The 22,478-nt window shown below is 39.2% G+C and overlaps 1 protein-coding gene across 19 annotated transcripts in view; it reads right to left on the bottom strand.

Moving 5' to 3' along the window:
* Epb41l2 (erythrocyte membrane protein band 4.1 like 2) overlaps nucleotides 1-22,478 on the bottom strand; it is a 99,069-nt gene that overhangs the window by 36,749 nt on the left and 39,842 nt on the right. For all 19 annotated transcript variants that reach the window (XM_010639141.3, XM_010639140.3, XM_010639138.3 and 16 more), the window contains exons 6-10: nucleotides 20,801-21,019; nucleotides 19,422-19,509; nucleotides 14,767-14,919; nucleotides 14,156-14,253; nucleotides 6,991-7,163 (exon numbers count right to left, since the gene is read on the bottom strand). In XM_010639141.3, the coding sequence (XP_010637443.1) occupies nucleotides 6,991-7,163; nucleotides 14,156-14,253; nucleotides 14,767-14,919; nucleotides 19,422-19,509; nucleotides 20,801-21,019 (731 nt within the window). The remainder of the gene's footprint in view (nucleotides 1-6,990; nucleotides 7,164-14,155; nucleotides 14,254-14,766; nucleotides 14,920-19,421; nucleotides 19,510-20,800; nucleotides 21,020-22,478) is intronic.

Consider the following 22,478-nt stretch of genomic DNA (forward strand, 5'->3'; position numbering starts at 1 on the left):
CTTCTCACCTGGATTTACTTGAATCTCACTTGGATTTACCAGATTTCACCTGAATCTACCTATTGGAACAAATAATTATCTAATGGGGGGGGTACTGGGGATCGAACTTGGGTCCTTGCACTAAAGGAGGCAGCGGAACCACTGAGCTAAATCCCCGGCCCCTAATTATCTAATTATTGAAAGGACTTGTTTCAATAAAACTTAAGAAGTCATACACAAAGAAACTTAATTTGAACACCAAGGACAAGACTAGATTTTAAGGACTTCACTTATGTTTATGTTTAGTATTTTCACTTTCTTCACTCTTCCTGCACGTTTCAACCTGACCTACCGTGAGACACCACTGCCACCCTCGCCCCAGCAAACCTGGCCTCCACTGCTCCCTTCATCTCCCCACAGAGGGCTGGAGCTCCCACCCGAGAAGCTGGCAGGCGGGCACGGAGCCAAGCCCATGGTACTAACAGACTGCTAACACCATCACTTCGACTGGGCTAAACCTGCTTTCTGTACCAATCCTGTCCGACTGTTCTCTCACCTCAAAAGATTTTTAAAAATGAAAACACCTTGCACTATGTGCTCTTGGGAACATATGCACCCAAACATGGTTTCTACATGTGGAAAGCAAAAACCACTCTTCACCATGACCTACAAGGCCCTGGGAGCCCCAACCACAGCCAGCCTCTCCCGTCATGACTAAGCCTTGCTTGGGCTGCCTTCTTTTTGTTTCTCAGATGTATACAGCTCTCCTGCACTTCGCAGCCTTCAGTCCTGTCGCTTCTGCCACCTGGAATGATCCGCCATCTGCTCTCGTGGCTGCCTCCCCCTCATCCTCAAGTCTCACCTGTACTGATTCTTCCTGAGACAAGCAAATTCCCTGATGCTCCCACCCACGCAGTTTCCTCCTGTGTTAAACTTTCCATTCTCAGAAGTCACTGGCTTCCTACTTCCAAATACACCTTGGTTGTTAGTCCTCTTCAGTGACTGATTTGCCTCCTTTTTGGTATAATTTCCTAATCTCAGAGGAGTTTCACTGCTTAAAAATAACTATTACATTCTAGGTTGGTTTTTATTTTGATATTTGGCCTTTAGAAATCAAATTGATTTGTACTTTCCCTGTAATCACTAGAGAATTTCATTTGCCAAACTTTCAAGTGAGGATTATTTATTTAACTAAATTATTCTAAACTAACTTTAAAAAGTAAACAAAAAGCAAGATATCAATAGCAACAAAACTGGTATACTGATGAAGAATGATGGGAGAAGATAAAGCTCAGTATCAGATTAAATCCTAGCTTTGCTTCAGGAGGAAAAAAATCATAAGCTCCAAAGAGTTCGCTCACTGACTGGTCATATACTGGCATGAAAAGCCTCCTATCTTTCCATAACACAATAATCCTTTTGATGACTTGCCCATCTGATGAATTACAGTGTCCAAAACACAAAGCCAGAAATAATGGATTACTGTGCTGTGATTGTTGCTCTTGCTTGTAAAAATCATTGTTTTCTGATACAGACTCCTATAACCAACCCTCTGCGCTAACCACACAAACAACATGGTGAGTTTCATCACACAAGGTTTATATACCTCTAAGAAAATGTACTGGTTTATTGCTCTTTTTAACACCCTAAAACTGCAATGTAAGAGTCACAGAGCCTCACAGTAAAACAAAGGCTGAAAACAGTGATGTAGAAAGAGCATGATTTATCTCGTGGCATTAAAAAACAGTGATTCATTTGTTCGACACTGTATAAATTATCTGTGGCAAAGTTTGAGAAATATTTTACATGGGTTGGCACATTTTTAAGATTTCCTTGGAAAAGTGCTCAGTTGTTGGTAAGCTGTAGTACATCAATAATTCACTGAATCTAAATCACTACATTTGGAAATGTGGGCATTCGCTTGAAGCAGTCAGGCTGCCCTTGCACATGTTTTTGAGTGGGCTCATACAAACATGTGGAACATTCTCTGGAGTCACGATTTGCAAATTGTGTGTACCAAGTGCCCACTGACAAACCCCAGCATGCACACACACATGTGTGTGTATGCACCTGCACTTGTTTCGAAACCTTTTCCTAGGAAAAGTAAACTGAGGCTAACAGGCTTCAATCTTTCACTAATAAAAGAACATTTTTATCTGGTAGCATATGTCTGGTATGTTTTACTTAGTTACTTAAAGAACAAGTTGGTAATGTTCATATTTCAGAAAAAAGCAAGTACTAACCAAAACCATTATTTGTTGAAAATAAAATAAAAATTCCAAATTTAATATTACTATCAAACGTAATAAAAATGCAGGGAAATTATTTCTTCTGGTTAAAAAAAAAAAAATTACCATACCAGCACTTTCTGGCAACACTGTGGAGGCAATGGTGAGGCACTACCTTTTAACAATTTAAAAGGGAGTCTGTTTCTATCTCCCAAATCAGCCAGCCACTCTGAAGGGTTAGCAGAAAGAAATCCAAGTCCTTCATAAAGCATTTCAGTAGAAACTTAACCTATTTCTTTTATACGAAATTTACTATTAATCTAAAATTGATAAATTACAAGACAGAAGAAAAGCAACATTATGGAGAATAGCAACATTAATTTATTTCCATGGTTAGTTTACATAAAATTACAGATTATGTGTAGAAGGCCCTTCCCTCAAAATGATAAAAGACACTGAAGACAAACCTACTGCCAACATCATACTAAATAGTGAAAAACTAAAAGCAATTGCTATACAATCAGGAATAAGACAAGGGTTTTTCACTCTCACCACTGTTCAATATGGCACTTGAAAAAAAACTGCAAGCAGGCAAGAAAAGAAATAAAAGGGATACACACAGAAAAGGAAGAAAGCTAACTATCCTATTTTGCAGAAGATAAGATTCTTTACACAGAAGAACCAAAGAATTCCAAGACTCTCAAAACTAATAAATTTACCAAAATGGCAGGACACAAAATAAACACACAAAAATCAATACACTATTGAAAAGTATACTATTGAAAAGCCATTTATGACAAACCTAACATCATATTAAATAGGGAAAAACTAAAAGCATTTGCTCTGCATCACATCAAACTAAAAAGCCTCTGCACAACAAAGTACTCCAACAGAGTGAAGAGACAATGCACAGAATGGGAAAATGTTCACCAAGTATTCCTCAGACAAAGGAGTAATATGCAGAATATATAAAGAACTAAAAAAAGTTAGATCCCCCAAATTTAAAGGCCTTTAAAAATGAGCATCAAGGGGCCGGAGATTTAGCTCAGCGGTTCGGTGGCCTGCCTCGCAAGCGGAAGGACCTGAGTTCGATCCCCGGTACCACAAAAAAAAAAAAAAATTAAATAAAAATGAGCATCAGAAATGAACAATTCTCAGATGAAAAAATATAAATGGCTAATAAACACATTTTTAAAATTTCAGTTATCTCCAGCCATTTGAGCATTGCAAATTAAAACAACACTGAGATTTCATCTGACACCAGAAAAAATGGCTATCACCAAGAGATCAACCAGTAACAAAGGTTGGCTGGGATACAAGGAAAAAAGAACTCTTCTCCAATGTTGGTGGGATTGTAAACTGACACAACCACCATGGAAATCAGTATGGAGATTCCTCAAACAACTACAACTAGAAATCCCCTTTGACCCAGCTGTTGCCCTTCCAGGTAACTGTGGTATGTTAAAGACATCATACCACAGTCATATATGCATACCCGTGTTTATAAGCAGCACAATCCTTAACAGCTAAATCTTGGGATCAGTCTATATGCCTGTCAACAGATGAATGGATACAGAAAATATGGTATTTATAGACAATGGAGTACTAATCTGCCCAAGAGAATAGACTTGGGTTACTGATAGGAAAATGGATGTATTTTGAGATCATAATGTTAAGTGAAGCAACTCAGACACACAAACTTAAACGCTGCATGGTTTCTCGTATATGAAAAACTTAATTCAGTGGTACCTCAGTTAGTGAATCCTTTTGTTTGCAAACAATCTGATCTGCAAACAGAAGTGTTTGGCAAAATTTGGCTTCTGTTTACAAACTCTGCATTGGATGACAAACATGACTGCAACCTTTCCCACACAAATACAAATGTGGCCATCTTTTCCAAAACTGCAGAACAAATTAATTTCATGAACTGAGGTACCACTGCATATACATATACATACATACATATATACACATATACACACACACACACACACACACACACACACACACACATACTCATATACTACAAAATGAAAACATAATAGGAAAAAAGAGAGAAAAAGTATTATAGTCCAGCATGGACAATTTATCTAACAGTATACTTTGACTTAATACAACTCTCTTGCATGTTTCATATTTTCTTTGGCCTACTAGTCTGGTTTTTAATATAATCAATTTCATATGGTCTTATAAATAAATGAACCATGCTATAAAAATAAAAGGGGATGGGAGAAAGGGAAAAAAGGATTTAAATGTGTTATGTACATGTACCAATTCCCAAGCACATAAAATCATTATGAACTGCAAACATGTACAGTGCTAACAAAAATTTTAAAAAGAAATAAAATTCTATAAAATACATTTAAAAAATAAAGGAATGGTATATTGGGGGAAAAAGGCATTCACTCTAAAATTAGGAACAAGACAAGGGACCAACAATGAACCTACTGAAAAATCAGGAAAACAATTCCATTCATAATACCTTCCAAAAAAGTCAAATACTTAGGAATTAACTTAACCAAAGAAAGGAAAGACTTCTATGACAAAAACTATAGTGCTCTGAAAATAAGAGACTAAAGAGGACATTAGAAAATGGAAAGACACCCCTAATTCCTGGATAGGCAGAACCAATAATATCAAAATGGTCATATTATAAAAAAATGATAGATTTATTACAAATCCAATCAAAATATCATAAGCTTTCTTCATAAAACTGTAACAAAAATTCTAAAATTTATATGAAACCACAAGAGACCCAAGATTACAAAAACAATCCTGAACGAAAAAAAACAGGAAGCATCACAATCCTAGACTCTGCAAAGGAATAATAACAAACACAACCTGGTCCTGGCACAAAAACAGACATGTTGATCAATGGAATAGAAGTTAGGATGCAGAAACAATCCATGCACTTTTAACCTTCTGAGTTTTGACAAAAGGGCCAAAAACATACAATGGAGAGAAGATGCATCTTCAACAAATGATGCTGGGGAAACTGGTTACCTATACACAGAATGAATCCAGGCCCAAATCTCTCACCCTGTACCAAAATCAAATCAAAATGTATCAAAGACCTAAATATAAAAACTGAAATGCTGAGTCTGCTGGAAGAAAAAGTAGGTAAAACTCTTGAAGACCTACTCACAGGCAAGAACTCCCTGAACAGAATCCCAACTACATGAGAAATAACTCTAAGGATCAACAAATGAGATCCTATAAAATTCTTAAAAAGCTGCTGTGCAGCAAAGGAAACAACCAACAAAATGAAGGAACAACATAGAAGATGGGGAAAAAATTTGCCAGCCACAAAATTAATATCTACAATACACAAAGAAGTCCAAAAAATTAGGCCCCTCAAATAAAAGACCCAATCAAAATATTGGGCAATTGAACTGAATAGACATTTTTTAAAAAGAATAAAAACAAATATCCAATAAACATATGATAAAATGCTCAGCATCTTTGGCCATTAGAGAATGCAAGTCAAAACAACACTAATATCTTACCCCAGTAAGGACAGTTATCACCAAGACACCAAAATACAACAAATGCTGGCAAGGTTGTGGGGGAAAAGGAACTTTTTCTATATTGTTGGTGGGAGTATAAACTACTACAACCATTACCAAAACAAGTAAGGAGATCCTTCAAGAACAACTAGAGATTCTATTTGACCCAGTTACTCTTCTTCTAGGCATCTTTCCGAAAAAGATAAAGACATCATATTACAGTGATACCATGCATACCTACGTTTATAGCAGCACAACTCACAACAGCTAAATTATGGAAGCAGTTTATATGTCCATCAACAGATCAGTGGACATGGACACACACACACACACACATTAGCCCTAAAAAAGGATACATTTGTTAAGAAAATGGAAGGAATTTGAGAGCATAATGTAGTCAAGTAAATCAGAGAGACACAGTAGGATATTACATAGTTTCTCTTATATAAGAAACCCTAAATATAAAGAGCAAAATGAAAGAGATGGTAGGAAACAGAGACGTAGACTTTGTGTGGATGGGAGGAGGATATGGGAAAGCGGGCAGAGCAAGGTTGGGGAAGGGGAAGTAAAAACGATCAGGATGTGGTATGTATTCCCCCAACTCTCCGAGATGAATGTAATTATTATGTATTGCAGAGATGCCAACAATAAAAACTACAATCAAAATTCAAAATTTGATGATGTTAGGAATGTTTACGATCAGCTGAGTGAAGTTCATGTTAACATAAAAAACCTTAAAATTACACTGTCATTCACGAGATTTAAAAATTATATAAAACATCACTATCAAGCCATACCAATAACAATGTTATTCCAACATCTCATAAACACAAACAAAACCTCGTAATGAAGACTTGTGTGCACTAAATACAAAGAAAAATATATGTCTGAAATGGCAACTTGGAAGCACTACAAAATTATTTTATTCTGCACACAACAGCATTTTATTCACTCAGATGTAAGTAGTTATCCCAAGAAAGCAGTGATAGTAAACCTTTTAGAGACCTTTTAGTTATTGTCCAAACTGCCACCCAAAGCCCAATCTATCACAAAGTGCCAATACTGCAATTAAACTCAAAGAGTGAGGTTTTACTTTAGAAAAAACAACTTTATCATTAACCTCTTTTATCTTAAAAGAAAAACAAATAACAAGTGGGCCATAGGTTTGCCACCACTGCTCTGCAGTATTTCTGATGTTCTTATTAACTAGATCAACCTTCTCTGACCTCACCATTTAGAGAAAGAAGAATGCAATCCGAAGTCATCACAGCGCTTACCTCCATCGAAGCTCCTGGAGGCCCGCTTACTAGAGGTGCGGTCGAAATGTGGTGCTGGCCTATCTATGAGGGTGCTCGCCTGGCGGGTCTGCGCTTGGGTGCGGCCACTATAGCGGAATTTGGACCCCAAGGTCAGGAACTTGGCCTTTGGTGGCTGCTCTGGAGACACAAGCCTACAGGGGTAGAAGGGCCAAAACACAATTAAGGCTTTATTAATTTTCTAAAAAATGAAAACTTCATATTTTAATATATCATATGACTACTCAAAAACAATGTTAAACTTTATAATAAAAAGTTATGTATAAACCTTCCTATGCGTGTAGTTTTATGATGAGGATGTGTACATTTACATTCATGTATTCATGAATAATGCTTTCCTCAACCTGAGCACAGCAGCAGCTGTTCTCAGTGTACATCAGGGTTATTTATTTGTAACAGCTTAAAGCATTATATAAACACATATGTCTAAATTCTTGCTCCTAGCTCTAAGTGCCAAGTAGCAATCCATTACCATTAGTAATTCTTAATATTTATGCCTATTTCTCCTGGGAACAAAAACATCTAAGTCAAGAATCTGTTCCCTCAAGTGATCTTTCCCATGAAGAACAGAGCCGAGTGGATCCACACAAATGACTAACATTCTTTCTTGCCAGCACAATTCTGTGCAAACCCTGGGTTCATAATAATTCAAGCTTTCTTCACATCAAATATTTCCAAATTTATGCAAAGATACATTTTCAGTAAATAAGTCAATCTTCTTTGGAATACAAATAAAACTGCCTTGTTTTCATTGTTTTATCAAGAGTTGATAAAAGGCTTAACGGAAAGATAAACTTAGAGCTCTTATACAATTTATTATGACTTCAGTTAATAATTCAAGAATATGAAGAATTCTACCAAAACTTTTCCAAGGAAGTAAACTCAAAAAATACTGTATCATTTCAATTATTTGTAGATCTCTGTATGCTTTTTTTTTTTTAAAGAAATTTCATTCTGCTTAGACTAATGAAGAGATCCAAGTAAAGGTGAAGCCAGAGGTAATGAATTTGAAACAATTCTTCATCGACTCAAGATTCTCAAAACAGTAATCACCCAAAAAGCAATATCTGAATCAAAGTGATAGAAGAACTAACAGACTTTTGGCATTCTTGGCTTGAATCTATTCATGGAGAAAAGCAGAAATGTTTCTAGAAAATTCCATTTCCTGCCAACAGATTTTCAAAGGAGACACAGATGACACTACTGAGAAACTGCAATCTGACAGTGTCCAATGCCTCCAACTGTACTTTGGTAAAAGTTGCACAATTATAAATTAGAATGTCAAAATAGTAGAAATTTGGGCCAAAAGAAGAGAACCCAATCCATGCTCTGAATTCTTTTTTTCTCTACCAGTTGAGGATTGAGGCACAGAGAGGCTAAAAAGCCCAGCATTCTCTTCATGAGTCATAGAGGCAGGATGAGAAATGTGGATGTTTACCTTGCACTGTCTCCTGGCAGGTTTAATATGGGTTTCCACAACTAGAAATCCAGCTAACCAGGGTGTAAGCGTGCTCTGTAAGATGGTGGTGATTTGGGGCGGGGGGCACTTCTGACAAGCTCATCAGTGCAGCGATTGAGAAATACACTGTCTATTCATAAAGTCACTCTTAGTTACCGAGTGAGCAACTAAAGGAAGTGAGAAGTTTTAAAAGAATAATTCCATGGAGAAACATGCATTTGATAATCCAAAAGAAAATCTCCAAAACAAAATTAAAAACTAGAAAAGGGCTAAAGGAGTAGGGGAAGTGGCAAGGGTAGGGGGAAAAAAAAGAAGGGAAAAGAAAAAATATGACAAAAGGAAAAAACGGAAACAAAGTCTTTGTAAATAGGGAAGGGTTGAGGGGGTGAAGGGAGGGCAGGTCTCTGCGGAAAAAAATGAGGACCAAGATACATCATGCAAAGGCACAAGATCCCAATGATAAATGTGACTATTGCATACCTAAAATGTACCAATAAACTTAATGGAAAAACAAAAACTAGAAACAGGATATCTGTTTTTTGGAATTAGGAAAACATTTTAAAGACTATGTATATAAAAGGTTATATCTTTTTAAAAATAACTTTCCTCTTTTACAAAATGAACTGAATATTTTAAAAGATCAGAAAATGTCACATTTCAGAAAACAACTGTAAAGAAAATTTTAAAAACTTCCATCAGTGTTTCCTGACATTCTAATTATTCTTTTATGTTATGTAACTTCTCCTATCTGTGCTGGGACCTTCACATAGCAGGTATTAATATATGCAAAGGAGGACCCTGTTATCAATTTTTACCTTTTACTATATGAGAACGCTTGACCTGAAGAATCCAGCCCATCCAAAGATGATACATCGACATGCCCACCCATCTGTTCTCTCCTCTCCCTGCTCTCCGCTCGCTCACAGACTGTCCTGCCATGCTGCCTAGGCCAGTCTCAAACTGGGGAACTTGTGCCTCCCACACCACCCCCCGCAGCTGTCACTGCAGGCACATGTCACCATGACCAGTGTTTTCTCTCCACAGCTTGCATAGTCACAGCACTGAAGAACATAAACGCTGCAACTTCTGACATGTACACACTGCAAAAATCACTACAGAAGAGTTGAGTTTCAATGCAATGAAACAAAACAGCAGTCATTTTCTTTTCTTTTTTTGTGTGTGTGGTACCAGGGATCAAACTTGGGACCTTGGGCTTGCGAAGCAGGCAGTGAAACCACTGAGCTAAATCCCCGATCCCAACAGTCATTTTCTTAAATGGAGTTGCTGATTTCGTTGTGGGTTTTCCCCAAGTCTGAAGGTAACCTCTTATTTATATAGACATATGCAACTAACCAGTCCAATAGCTAAGTCCACGTAAGAATTATACACTACTACTATTACTTTAGTCTAATTTATTTGTGTTAAGGTGATGATCAGTAGTTATTGCCATTTTTAAATGCATATCAAAGTAATTATCCATTAATTCAGTTTGTAGAAGATATTTTATGAAAACAGAAATCCAATAAATATAAGGAAAACATTTAAAAGTCAAATAAATATTACAATGAAAAAGGCCATAAACTACATGGGTTTTTACTTTATTTTAAAATGGTGTGAAATACTTTTGGTCTGCTTGACACTAGTGACCTCATAAAAACTATTAGCTTACATATAATTTTCCGATGACAAAAAAATTCTTAAGTAATTGAGTGACAATTAAATGGAAACAAAACAATAAAGAACAGAACACCAGACCTTTTTCCCCCGTACCAAGGATCAAACTCAGGACCTTGCACTCACCAGGCAGGCGTGGCGCGTGGCGCCCTGAGCTACATCCCTGCTGCACCCCCACCCCACTATCCCTTTTGTATGGAACACTAGAGTTTTATTAACTTCCTCCAAAGAAATTCCTTTGGTGACTTAAGTCAGAGGTCACATAAATAAATTTTCTAAGAAAATGAAGGCCAAGCAACAAAACATTTCAATTCCATTACTTCAAGATCTCTTATTTCCTACTGATATTACTTTTATTCTCCACATCAAGATCTGCAATCTGACTATCTTCATAGCAATAAGATGAAAACCACTATAAGACATCTGCCTTTTTTTGAGAATATAAAAACTAGAAAAAAGAAAAAACTGAATATTAAAGGCCTTGAGCAAGGTAATCAAAGAAATATGTCAAAAAAGGAATTCAGTTTTTACATATTTTACTGCTTAGGTGGTAAACATTTTAATTTCATTAAACCCTATTACAAAGTATCATTGTTTATCTATTGAAAATAGGAACATTCCAAGAAAACCCCACATATCAATGACTAGAGTTAATCACAGCCAGGACATGGTTCTCCGTGAAGCTCACTATAACACACCCAATGACACTAAGATCCTGGGACTATAGGACACCAAACTTAATTGACAGCTAACTCTCAGGCTGGAAGAGCCTCATGTTAATATCTCACTTAAACCTACAAAAAAAAAAACAACAGGCTGGAGGCTTAGCTCAAGGCACAGCTCTTGCCTAGAACATGCAAGGCTCCAGGTTCCGGGGGGTAGGGCACAAGGAGATACACTGAGGGGCAGCACTGGACAGCACAGCACATCAACACACTTGGAGCACCCAGACCACACTGCTGAGTGTAAATTCCAACTCCAGGGCTTTCACCCATCTGACCAGGGCACAACACTCAACTTCTCCCTGTTCCTCAGCTCCTCTGTGTGTGAAAGACGACAGCACTTGTCCCATAGATGTGTTGTAAAGATTAAACGAATCCCTGTACAGCACTTAGAACTGGAGGCAATACAGACCAAATGCTCAGCCAAGTGTAGCAGCTTCATTATTACATTAGTGTCCACTAGTATTAGTCAAGTCAATTTGCTACCAATCAAAAGAATAACTTTTTTTTTTTTTTTTTTAGCTTCAAATGGGAAGCCTTGTAATTTTCTAAAGAAATCATTAGATCTGGCTGGGCACTGTGGAGCACACCTGTAATCCCTACTACTTGGTAGGCTGTGACAGAAAGACCACAAGTTCAAGACCAGCCTGGGGAACTCAGTGAGCACTTGTCTCATCTCCAAAAGAAAAGGCAGGAGATACAGCTCAGTGGTATAGCACTTGTCTAGTATACACAAGGCCTCAGGTTCAATCCTTAATATCACAGAAGAGACAAGAAAAAAGGAAAAAAACTTGAAAAGAAGTCATTGGCACTTTCTGTGCTAAATTCACTGATCTGATTTAAAGCACTCAGACATACTAGAATCTGCCCTCTCTGTTAAGACTTATTTCATATAGCTTTGGAAACATTATTCAATGTTTACAAATATAAAATACTCTTAACTGTTATCTCAAAAGTCTCCAGGAGCAAGTAGTCTACTTTTACATTGCAGTTCATGGCACATTAGCCTAAGAGATGGAGGGGCCTGAGGCACAGGTAATGTACTCCAGAAACTCATAGGAGCATGAGAATGAGGAGAGCTGGAAGTGAGGAGTCAAAGTGCCAGGTCATCACCTGTTATCAGTCACTTTCCTGGCACTGGGACAAAATGTTCAAGGAGGACAAGTGCTTTTTAGCCCGTATCAGTCCCTATCTGGCCGGCTCCAAGGTGGAAACATGGTGGAAGGACTCTGAGAGTGGGGTCCGCTGCTTAACCATGGCAGTCAGAAAGCAGAAAAAGAAGGGAGCAGCTGGGGACAAGAACACAGTTCACAACCCCAGGGCGCTGCCTTTACCACATCCCACCTCCCACCAGAGGATTCAGCTGTGAACCCTTCTGTGGGTGAATGTACTGATGAGCACAGCACCCCCTAAGCCAATCACCTTCCAAACACCTCCTCCTCCAGATACCTGAAACTTCAGGGAAACATTTTACATCTAAACCCCAGAATCACCTCTCTTCAGGTGCCTGAGCATCAGCCTCCTCTGCTGTGGTGAGGGAGGAACCAAGGGGCTACTGCAAAGTGAAGCAATCAATTCTTTATGCAACCATAAAGGCTCTGTGAATGGCAGCACCTGTCACTTCTGAAACGATTACTGCTCGTATTACCATTATTTAACAGGGAAGCCAGCTCTGCCCAGCCTCGTCCTCTGTCCTAAATGGTATCTACTAGCTTAGATGAGGCTGGTCCTTGAAGTCTTGAGAAATTTAATTTGGCCAACCAAGAGAAACTGTAAACTTTCCAAGGATTTCAGTTGACTGAGTTGGATAGAATCAGGTATATTTTATGGATTCTATTTCTCCTCTAAAATGAGTTAATTACTTTTGAAAATAGATCCGTTCAATTTAATGCTAAGGAGGAATCATCTGTACAATCTGGCAATTTGCTTTAAATCAAAGTGGTACCAAATGAAGAATAATAATACAGATGGTGAGGATAATAAACATATTTACTATATAACAAATGGTTCTAAATTTGTTCATATATACAATCTCATTTACTTTTCAAAACAATACTACGTTGGACATTATTTTAGAATTACATATGGTTGATGAGAAGGAAGTTATACAGCTAGTATGATAGAATAGTATTAGATCCTAAACCCAAGTCCAAACCTTAAAAATGAAGGGTCTAGATATACTTTAGACTGCAGTGACAGGAAATGAAGGTAACCAAAGTAGTTATAAAAAATGTGCCCTCAAAGAAAAGCAGAGAAAGAGAAGCAGGCTAAAGGCAATTAGCTTGGGGGTCATCAAAGGAGATTTTCTGGGTTTTTTTTTTTTTTTTTTTTTTTTTTTTTTTTTTTTTTTTTTGACAGGGACTTGCTATGTAGCCCAGGCTGGCCTTGAATTCAAGACAATCCTCCTGCCTCAGCCTCCCATGCGCTGGGATTACAGTCATGTGCCACCATGCTTGGCAATTTTCTGCGTTCTTAAAGGGAGCAAGGCATATTTATTGGCCAAAGGAGTCAAAGGCACTCCACAAGAAGTAAACAATTGAGGCAAAAAATGAAGTAGCAGAGCGGTAACTGAAACAGCAGATACAAAGAATAGAGAGAAGTGACACTTCATGAAGAAGAACACTCCAACCTACAGCTTCAACGATGAGCACTCCGCAGGGTGGAGAGCAGCAGGTGACAAAGAAAGGCAGGTGTGCTGGCAGGAAGCACCGAGGGTCTCGCTAATGCTGGAAATTATCTGTAACAGCGCCAACCTCCAGGCTGTATTACTACAACTGTCCTGCTGTAAGGAGTCACCACTTGTGTCACCACAGCTGAGAGACCTGCTGCAGCACTTGACAGCACAGGTCCAGGTGAGGTCAGCACCAGCAGACTGGGAAGGCAGGGTACAAGAAGGACAAGAACATGGGGGTTTGAGAACTCCTGACAGAACAGCCTACGGGACACACCAGAGTGCAGGCAGACATGGGCAAGAAGTCAGAAGGCAGCCAGTGAGATCATCTACCTAAGGTAAATCTCAGATGGGCGACAGTAACAAAGGACAGCAGGGCAGGTGAGAGGCCATGTGACAGAGGTAGAAGCAAAGGCAGCGATGCAGCAAGCAGAGTTCTGGACAGTGGCAGGCAGGACACTGTGTGGCCTTACGAAACAGAGAAGGACAAGGTAATGGGCTGCACGAACGGAGGAGACATAGCACCAATATGGAACCAGAGGCAGGGTCTCCAATCCACAGAGGACCAAAGGCAAGGCCAGGATGACCTATGAACATTACCTGTAGAAAGTATGATGCTCCACGCACACTTTCCATAGCCTTTTCGCTGCCCGATGGTTCGGCAGTTTGAATCCAATGGTGCTCTCAAACTGTTCCAGCTGTAAGGAATCCATAAAACAAGTCAGCAGATTTCCTTGGGCACTGATGAGAAGCTACAAATAAACATGCATTAATTTTTTTCTGTAAGAAGTAATTCTTCAGCAGGGTAACCATTAGGTAACTATATCTAATAAATTTTTCACAGACTGCAACAGTGCTATTCATGAAAAGCAAGTGTTTACACACATAAACCAACTACTCTTCACTGCCTACTTGATCTCCATGCACTCTTCTAACTGACTTCCACCACTTAAATGATTCAACAAGAAAAAGTGAGCACACATGATGTGCTAGGCTGGTTTTTTTTTTAAGCAAGATGTGGTAGTATTATGGATTTTTAGCAATAGGAATTTGCATATGCAGGTTTATCATCAAGAACCCTGACCTTTTTATCACAGAAAAGTAAGGAATAACTCATTTTCTTAAGACTTTAGTGAAAAGGAATTCATTTAGCTCTCCTTGAGTATAGAACACTGACAACTGATTAGATTCACTAAGGGTACATTGCTTACCTCTGCTGGCCTGACTTTAATGTAGAAGTTACTGCGCTTATAGGAAATTTTCAGGATTTTCGGCCAAGCAAAACGATTGATTCTCAGTCTATCTTTGTAAATGAGGAGCCCATTAGCACATACACCCAGCTTGATGTCCACACCTTCTGAGTCCTGCCAAACAAAACCCATTTGACCACAGTTAGGGGTAAGGGGTATTAAAGTTATACAAATCAGGGAGCTAACTAGCCATAGGTGAAAATGCCAACAAGTTATTTAAATTTTAATGACATACAAGTTAATGGCACCAAGAAAGCACACACACATCCTTTAAATCTATTTATCTTCAGAGATGAATTTGATTTGCCAAACAATTACTGCACCATGACTATAGGACACAGTATTTCTCAGAAGCCATAATTTGTTATGCTCTCAAGCTCTATGAAGAGCTTAGCAGGGATGAAGGAAATAGAATTAACTTGAGATATCTTGAAGCTATGGAAGATTAAAATGTTTTCCTGGAGGCCATTCCAGCCCTCAGAGACAGTCTGCTGGCCTACTCTAAAGTGCATTCAATCATTTTACTTTACACAAATTTATCTCAGATGGATTATGCTAGCTGATAGCTGTTAAAATTATGCCTATGTTTTGCAAACAACAATCCTCACAGAAAATTTTTCTTCTAAGCCTACAGTGTTGATATCTTGGAATTCTTTCAAGTAATTTTTCAGCAACTTAAGAATGCTGGTACCCAGTTCTCTTTACGCATTCTTTTGGCTTGCATATTTCAAAGGGGCTGCAGACTATTTTTAAGTTATTAACAGTTTTCTTTCCCCAAGCTTTAATTTGGAATAGATTACAATCTAGAAAAATCATGAGCCTGAAAGATTTTTTTAATCCAAATAATTTACATGCAAAAATGAAAACTATCTCCTAATTTTTAAGCAGTATCGGAATATCTAAGGTACACATTATTCAAAATACACAATCACTATCAGAGAAGAAATGTGTATCCCCTTCATGTAAAATTTGAAGAACACTATTCAGACATTCATATTTTCAAAAATCATTAACATGGGACAAATTCTCACCCACAAATGCTGGAACGCTACCACATTTCATTTAAGTCCCAATACAAGAAAAGCATAACATTTTGCCTGCCTTATTAAGCATAATTTAATACAATATACATTTGTTAAAGTATAGCACCAAGCAACTGACACTAGTTTCTTTCTCTGCTATGATACTTGAAGAATTCATATACAACCACACAAATAAAATTACAGTGGACCAGCCTGAGAAGGTTAAAAAAAACTAATCTATATGGTGCTTTACTTGTTCCTGCCCTGGCAGCTACAACACTCTCTAGGAAGTGTAGAAAGCCGGTCTGAACCAGGCACAGGTTCCTAGGCAACTTGGCGCCATAGCTGAAGGGTGTATTTGCCAAGAACACTGCTCCCATAGCCAGATGGAACAAGGCGAGAGATGGTCCAAACAGCCTGTTTCCACCACAACTGACGAGGAAGCCACAGTGGAGACACTGAATAAGGCATCTCTGGTCTGAGATGATCTTCAGGCAGGACAAGGAAGCTATTTTATCTGATTTAAAAGTAAATATCACTGGGATTCAAGTAAATTGGTGGTCTGGGCTGCCACACATGCAGTAGTTGTTCTACACTTAGCAGTGTTTCTGTGAACGGGAATTACAGACAAGGGATATGACGTGAAGCGAGAGGAGAGCGCCATGACTCTCCACATCTGAGTGACATCACTCGGCGACAGCCAGCAAGACCACTGGGAAAGGAGCACCCTCTCACTGTGCTCGCTGCCCCTAAGGAAGCGCCACATGGGCATCAAGAGGATCCTCTGCCTGCTGGATTCTGAGCAGGTTATGCTATGCACAAGATCGAGAGGAGGAAAGGAAGGGAGGCCAGGGTATTTAACACCCAGATCCCTATATGGGGTGGCATCATGGCTGTCTCTCTGTGATGGTGGCTTCTCGCAAGCTAACCCTCTCTGGACATCTTTCAGGTGCTACTTTCACCCTTTCTTGCTTGCTAAGATCTGGTCTCCCCTCCCAAAACAGGTGACAGGGAGCTGGGGAGCAGCAGCACTTAGAAGCTGAGATGCAGAATAAACCGGGTTAGGAGTAAAATGCTGCCAAGATGAGTCTAATGATAAGTATTACTAATGAAAAGTAGTAGAAAAGGGCTTTAATAAACAGGAAGAGGTATGGTGAAAATATACAACTTTCCCACAACCAAGCACATCACAACTTGTCACCAAAAAATCATTATAGAGGGGAGGAAGATGGTAGATCAGAGGTGGAAGCACTAACATTACCATTCCAGAGGTAACCTGCCAAGCTCTACAGGTACTCAGAAATAGGGACAAAGGGAAAACCCAACACAGAAAGGAATTTAAAAAACAAACAACAAAAACACCAGTCAATGCTCAGCCTTAGGGGTGTCCAGAGGGAAAAGCCAGGCCTTTCCTCAGACTCCATGGGGCTAACAGCTAGCTCCAGGGAGTGCACCACTTGGGGAAGGTATCTATTTCTGGAGGAAAGAGGTTGAGGAAAAGGAAGGAAGCCCACTCAGAAAACTGGCCTTCTCACATCTGTGACAGCACACCGGGCACATGGGCTGGAGATCCAGAACCAGACACCCTGGAAGCCAGCCCAGGAGACAGCAGAGAGCCACGCTCAAGGGAAGGTGGCTAAACCCAGAATAGGAGACTGGGTGGTGAAGCCTGAAAGCCACAATCTGTGCCAGCTAAGCCCTCACCAACCATGGCTCACCGATCCAGCGCTCTTAATGCTGGGAGATGGGCAGGGAGGCCCAGGGTAGAGGCATCTCAGATTACAGCACCTAAGGAACCAGAAAATCAACCAAAGCACAACAATCAAGTCAGGATAGAAAAAAATTGGGTTTAAATCTGGACAGAGACCCAGAATCAGGCAGCATCATACAGTGGATGTGACAGTGCAAAGACAAACAGCAAAGCAGTGCCTTGTGCATGAGGCTTTACGCCATCTGGCTTCCTGGGTGCCACAGAGTTTGGCTCATGCGGGACCCATTCCGCCAGCCAGTAAAGGCCACCAGTAGGCCGGGAACTGGGGAAATCAGCCCTTGATGGCTCCAGTCTGCTGAGGTACAGGTGAAGGAGCCTGGCTGCACTGACCCCCAGTGCCCCCAAATGCTGGTTGGCAGAGACTCTGAAGCACAGAGACAGGGAAGAACTGCACGCAACCTCAGCATTGCAGGAAGAATGGAAAAATCACATGATGACTCAAAAGATAAAAGAAATTATTCACTGAAATCACAGCAGAAATTTTTCCAAATCTATGGAAAGAATTTAATAGAGACATGTAAAAATATGAAGGCCATGACCAGAAAGGAACCTCTCCATGACACATCATAACCAAACTTCCAGAAATTCAACAAAAGGAGCAAACACCAAGCTATTAGAGAAAAACAGCAAATAACCTATTTGCCAGCCTATCCCTGTAACTGCTGATTTCTCAGCACAAACCTTGAAGGATAAGAAAGCTTGGAATGAAACTTTTCAAGCCCTAAAAGAAAACAACTGGCAATTCAGACTCCTCTTCCATATCTGGCAAAATCAGCCTTCAGATCTGACAGAGAAATAGACTTTCCATCATAAAGAAATCCTAAAAAAAAAAAAAAAACAAACACAAGGCACTGAACCAGCATTGCAGAAAAAACAGCACTGGAAAAATAATACAGAGAAAAGATTCAGTGAACACTATGTAATAATAGCTCTCCATGTCAATCCAACTCACGAAAGCTAAATACTGGGAGTAGCCTATGTGTCCATTAACAGATGAATGAATAAAGAAAATTTGTGTATACACAAATGGAGTACTACTCAGTCATAAAGAAGTAATAAATCTGAGTCATTTGTAGGAAAATGGATGTACCTTGAGGACATACTGCTAAGTGAAATAAATAAGATACAGAAGGTTAAATATTTCACTGTTTTCTTACATGAGAAACCCAAAGTATAAAAAAGTAAAGAATGAAATAAAAGATGATAGGACAAAAAGACCTTTTGAAGACAAGGGGTTCAAGGAATGGAGAGAGGTTGAGGGAAAAGAGCAGAAAGAGAAATAAAAATTATTAAAATGATATATATATACCAACTCCCCATGGTGAATGTATTCATTATGAATCACAAACATGTACTAATAAAAATTATTTTAAAAAATACAGTGAATGCTGCTGCTGGGTCAGCCATCCAATGGAACAAACTTATAAAAACACATTACAGTGTTCCTCACCCACCTTATTCTCCAGACCCTGCACCACGTGATTTCTGGCTCTTTCTCAAAGGCAAAAATGACCATGAAAGGTAAATGGTTTGAATCAACTCAGGACTTCGAGGCAGCCACACAGCACAGCTAAAGACTGTCATGAATGAGGACTTTCAGAACTGCTTCAGAAAGTGACAAGAACTACAGGATGCGTGCTCAAAGGGGAGTATTTTGAAGTGGATGAATGGCAATGTATAATTTCACTGTTGTAAGTTATTTTTAATTAAGAAAGATTAAAAATGAAAAAGACACATTACAGAGACCCTCAAGTGAAACAGCCTTCGCCAGCCTCCAGTTAAAAGAGACTGGAAGGTGCTACTTCCCACCGCTTTTACGATACCTTAGCATGGTGCAGGTCCACACCATACATGGAAAGCCGCTTTGCATTTTCTAAGAACTGAGAATCCGCTTGTGCTGGAGATAAGCCCCTGGAAAATCAAAAGAAACAGTACTGTCATACTGGTGGATGCAAAGCAAATGTCTTCAAAATAAAGAAAGTGTGAGCCTGGAAAGCCTGAGGGAAAGCAAGCAACCCAGCTGAATACAGAAAATTGAACTACTCTCAACCTCTAGGATCTTTCCTGAAGTTCCTCTAAGCTTAACCTGCTCACTGCAAGAAGGCACACCTCTCACCCTTACCCTTCTTATTTTAAAGGGTGTCTTTGGATTATTTCAACCGGAGAAAAAGCCTGAGCTATAATAAGCACAACTTAACTAGGAATAAAACAGTGATTTCCTCTTTCTGTGGTAAGACAGATTCATATCCTTTTATTTTGCTAGGACTGATCATAATAAAGGCCAGAATTACTTCTATTTGATTCTACACCTATGACAGATTACACACATCATATCCTGACCATACTAAATTTATTTCCATTCCAAGTTATGTCCCCAACTAAACACATTTTAATCTTCTAAAGGACAAGGTTATGTCTCATTAGTCTTTATCCTCCAAGGCATTTTAGCCCCTGACATTTCAAACTACAGTTACAGAATACTTAAATTTGTATAAAGCAAATGAGAAAATAATTAGTCAAATACTGCATTTATATTTTAAAGTCAATAAATTTTGCCCCTTTAAAATTTTTTAATCTCCAAGTTCCTTCCAAATCATTTTAGTTGGTATTTTATAAAACTACCACTTCTCAAGGCAACAAATTACAATTTTGAAGCTAGCATTATAAAAACTCAGAGAAAAATATCCGTTTTCACATAGATATAAAAGCACACAAAGTTGTCTATGGCATTCAAGTAATTTGCGCTGTCCTGACCTAAAAAGGGCATCACCTGTGCTTAGTGGATCACCTGCAGTTACTATCCCTGCATCCACCACCATCCACACTTCTAGTTCAAATCCCAATGCTTCATTATCTCCCTGGCTTTCTTATCCAGAATAGTGGTAATAAAAGGTAGAAGAAATGTAAATGCCCAAACAAGTGTGTGGGGACTCTTGTTTCCTGTACATGTGTGTTAACAGATGGAACCTGAGACAGGGAGAAGAAAACATCACATGGAAAACTACCTTATTCCAAAACATGGAGACATGTGCTTCCTTATTACAGTCATAAAAGCACTGAAAAGCTATTTCAAGAATTGCAGGTTGTCTTGATCAGTGCTGGGCGACACACTAGAACAAAAACTGGATAATCCCAGAGAAGTTGCTCAAATTTAAGTGTTACAGATTATTTAAATCTCTCTTCAGTGAGTAAATTGACAGACCTATGGGTCTTATGCAGCTCAGCCACCTTCTCTTCCAGCTCCTTAGTCTGGGTGGGGGCAAACTGGAAGTCACTGAGGTCAATAGTGCCATACTCTTCTAGGTCACAGTCTCCAAGTTCAGCCTGCAGCGTGTAGGATCCCAGAAGAGCATGAGTCACAAAGGAGCAAGGCAGGCGGCCAGAGGCGACATCCTGCCGGAGCTGAAGGCACAGGAAGTATCTGTGAGGAGCAGAGAAAGAAAGGATCAGAAGAGAACAGTAGCTAACATCACATCACTACCACTCAGAATCCTACATTCTAACAATCCTGTGGGAACAAACATACATTACAGGTACTCTTCATACCGCAGCAAAAACAGTGCTCTCTAATAGGAAGCCTCACCTCACTTCTTAAACTCCTAAAGCTGTGGCTTTTTTATAGCAACTAGGTCCAGAAGGCTAAATAAAAAATGGTAATTGTGAACTACTATCCTGATTATTAGTCTGTGATTAATACTAAAATCAAGTTTTTTGACTAATGTAAATATTTCAACCACTTCAACTGTCTTTTTGGATTAAAAATGAAAGAAAATGTTGTGCATCTCTTAAAAATTTTAAACATTAATGAAATACAAAAGTCACTGCAGTTTTAATCATCTGTCATTTCTTCCTTTCCTCTAACACCTTTATCAACAAGTTTTATCAAATGTACTCTAAAACCCTTGCTTATCTAAAGAGTCAGTAGGCTCCATTTTGTAGAAGAAACCCTAAAGTCAGGAGAACTGACTCTATGTGAACTTGAGCAAGTTAATTTACTGGGCTGCTGCTAATTTGCTGCCTTTAAAAAGAGAACAACTCTACCTTCCTTTGAAGGTGAGAGTAAAAGATAATATAAACAATCTGGGAATTGAAAGCTTGTGGCTAGAAAAACAAGAGCTATTCTCAGTGATCCAAATGGCTGAATTTGCAAGGATAAAAGAATTTTGTTCTCCACTAAATTAATATTCAGAAAAGTGACTCACATCCTACAGGGATTTCTTGTTTCTCTTCGGCCCCACTATTAATCCCTTTTGGTAACACTTAATCTTTCTACTCTTGAATTCACTACTTGCTAAGGTCTCCGCTAATCTTTCTGACAAAATGGCAAACCCTCCAGGCTTGAAGATTTTCTTAGATACGGTCATTTCTACTGACCACCTTCTTCCTGTGGACATTTTTGCCTTCCCCGGGATTTAAGGCCCAATCCTTTCCTTGCTGTCTATCAACATGTTCAGGCCTCGTCATCAGCAGCATATCCCACCCTTGCATTACCACCCAGAGAGGACAGGGACTCTAGCCATCATCCTCACAGTCCCACAGCTACACATTCTACAAACATTATTCTGAGCAGTGCTCTAGGCCTCATAAAAAGCCTACACCACCTACTAAACGTCCACTCAACTCATGGTGAAGATTTCAATCCTGACATCTGGCCTGCCAGGCCCCAATACAGCACGTACCACTGAGGCCTTTAGTCAGCACAGCAGCCTCTTGTTCCTTTCATGACAGACAAGGAATTTCACCCAGGACAGACAGGGAACTTTATTCCCCCATTGGTACTAGACATTAAATCCAGGGCCTTCACATTGAACTACACTCAACCACCCCCACCTGCTTTCTCTTTCGCTTGCTCTCTCACTCGCTCTCTCTCTCTCTCTCTC

The sequence above is a fragment of the Fukomys damarensis genome, unplaced genomic scaffold (assembly GCF_012274545.1).
Source record: "Fukomys damarensis isolate Sample0158 unplaced genomic scaffold, DMR_v1.0_HiC HiC_scaffold_14, whole genome shotgun sequence".
In the NCBI taxonomy this organism is placed as follows: Eukaryota; Metazoa; Chordata; class Mammalia; order Rodentia; family Bathyergidae; genus Fukomys; species Fukomys damarensis.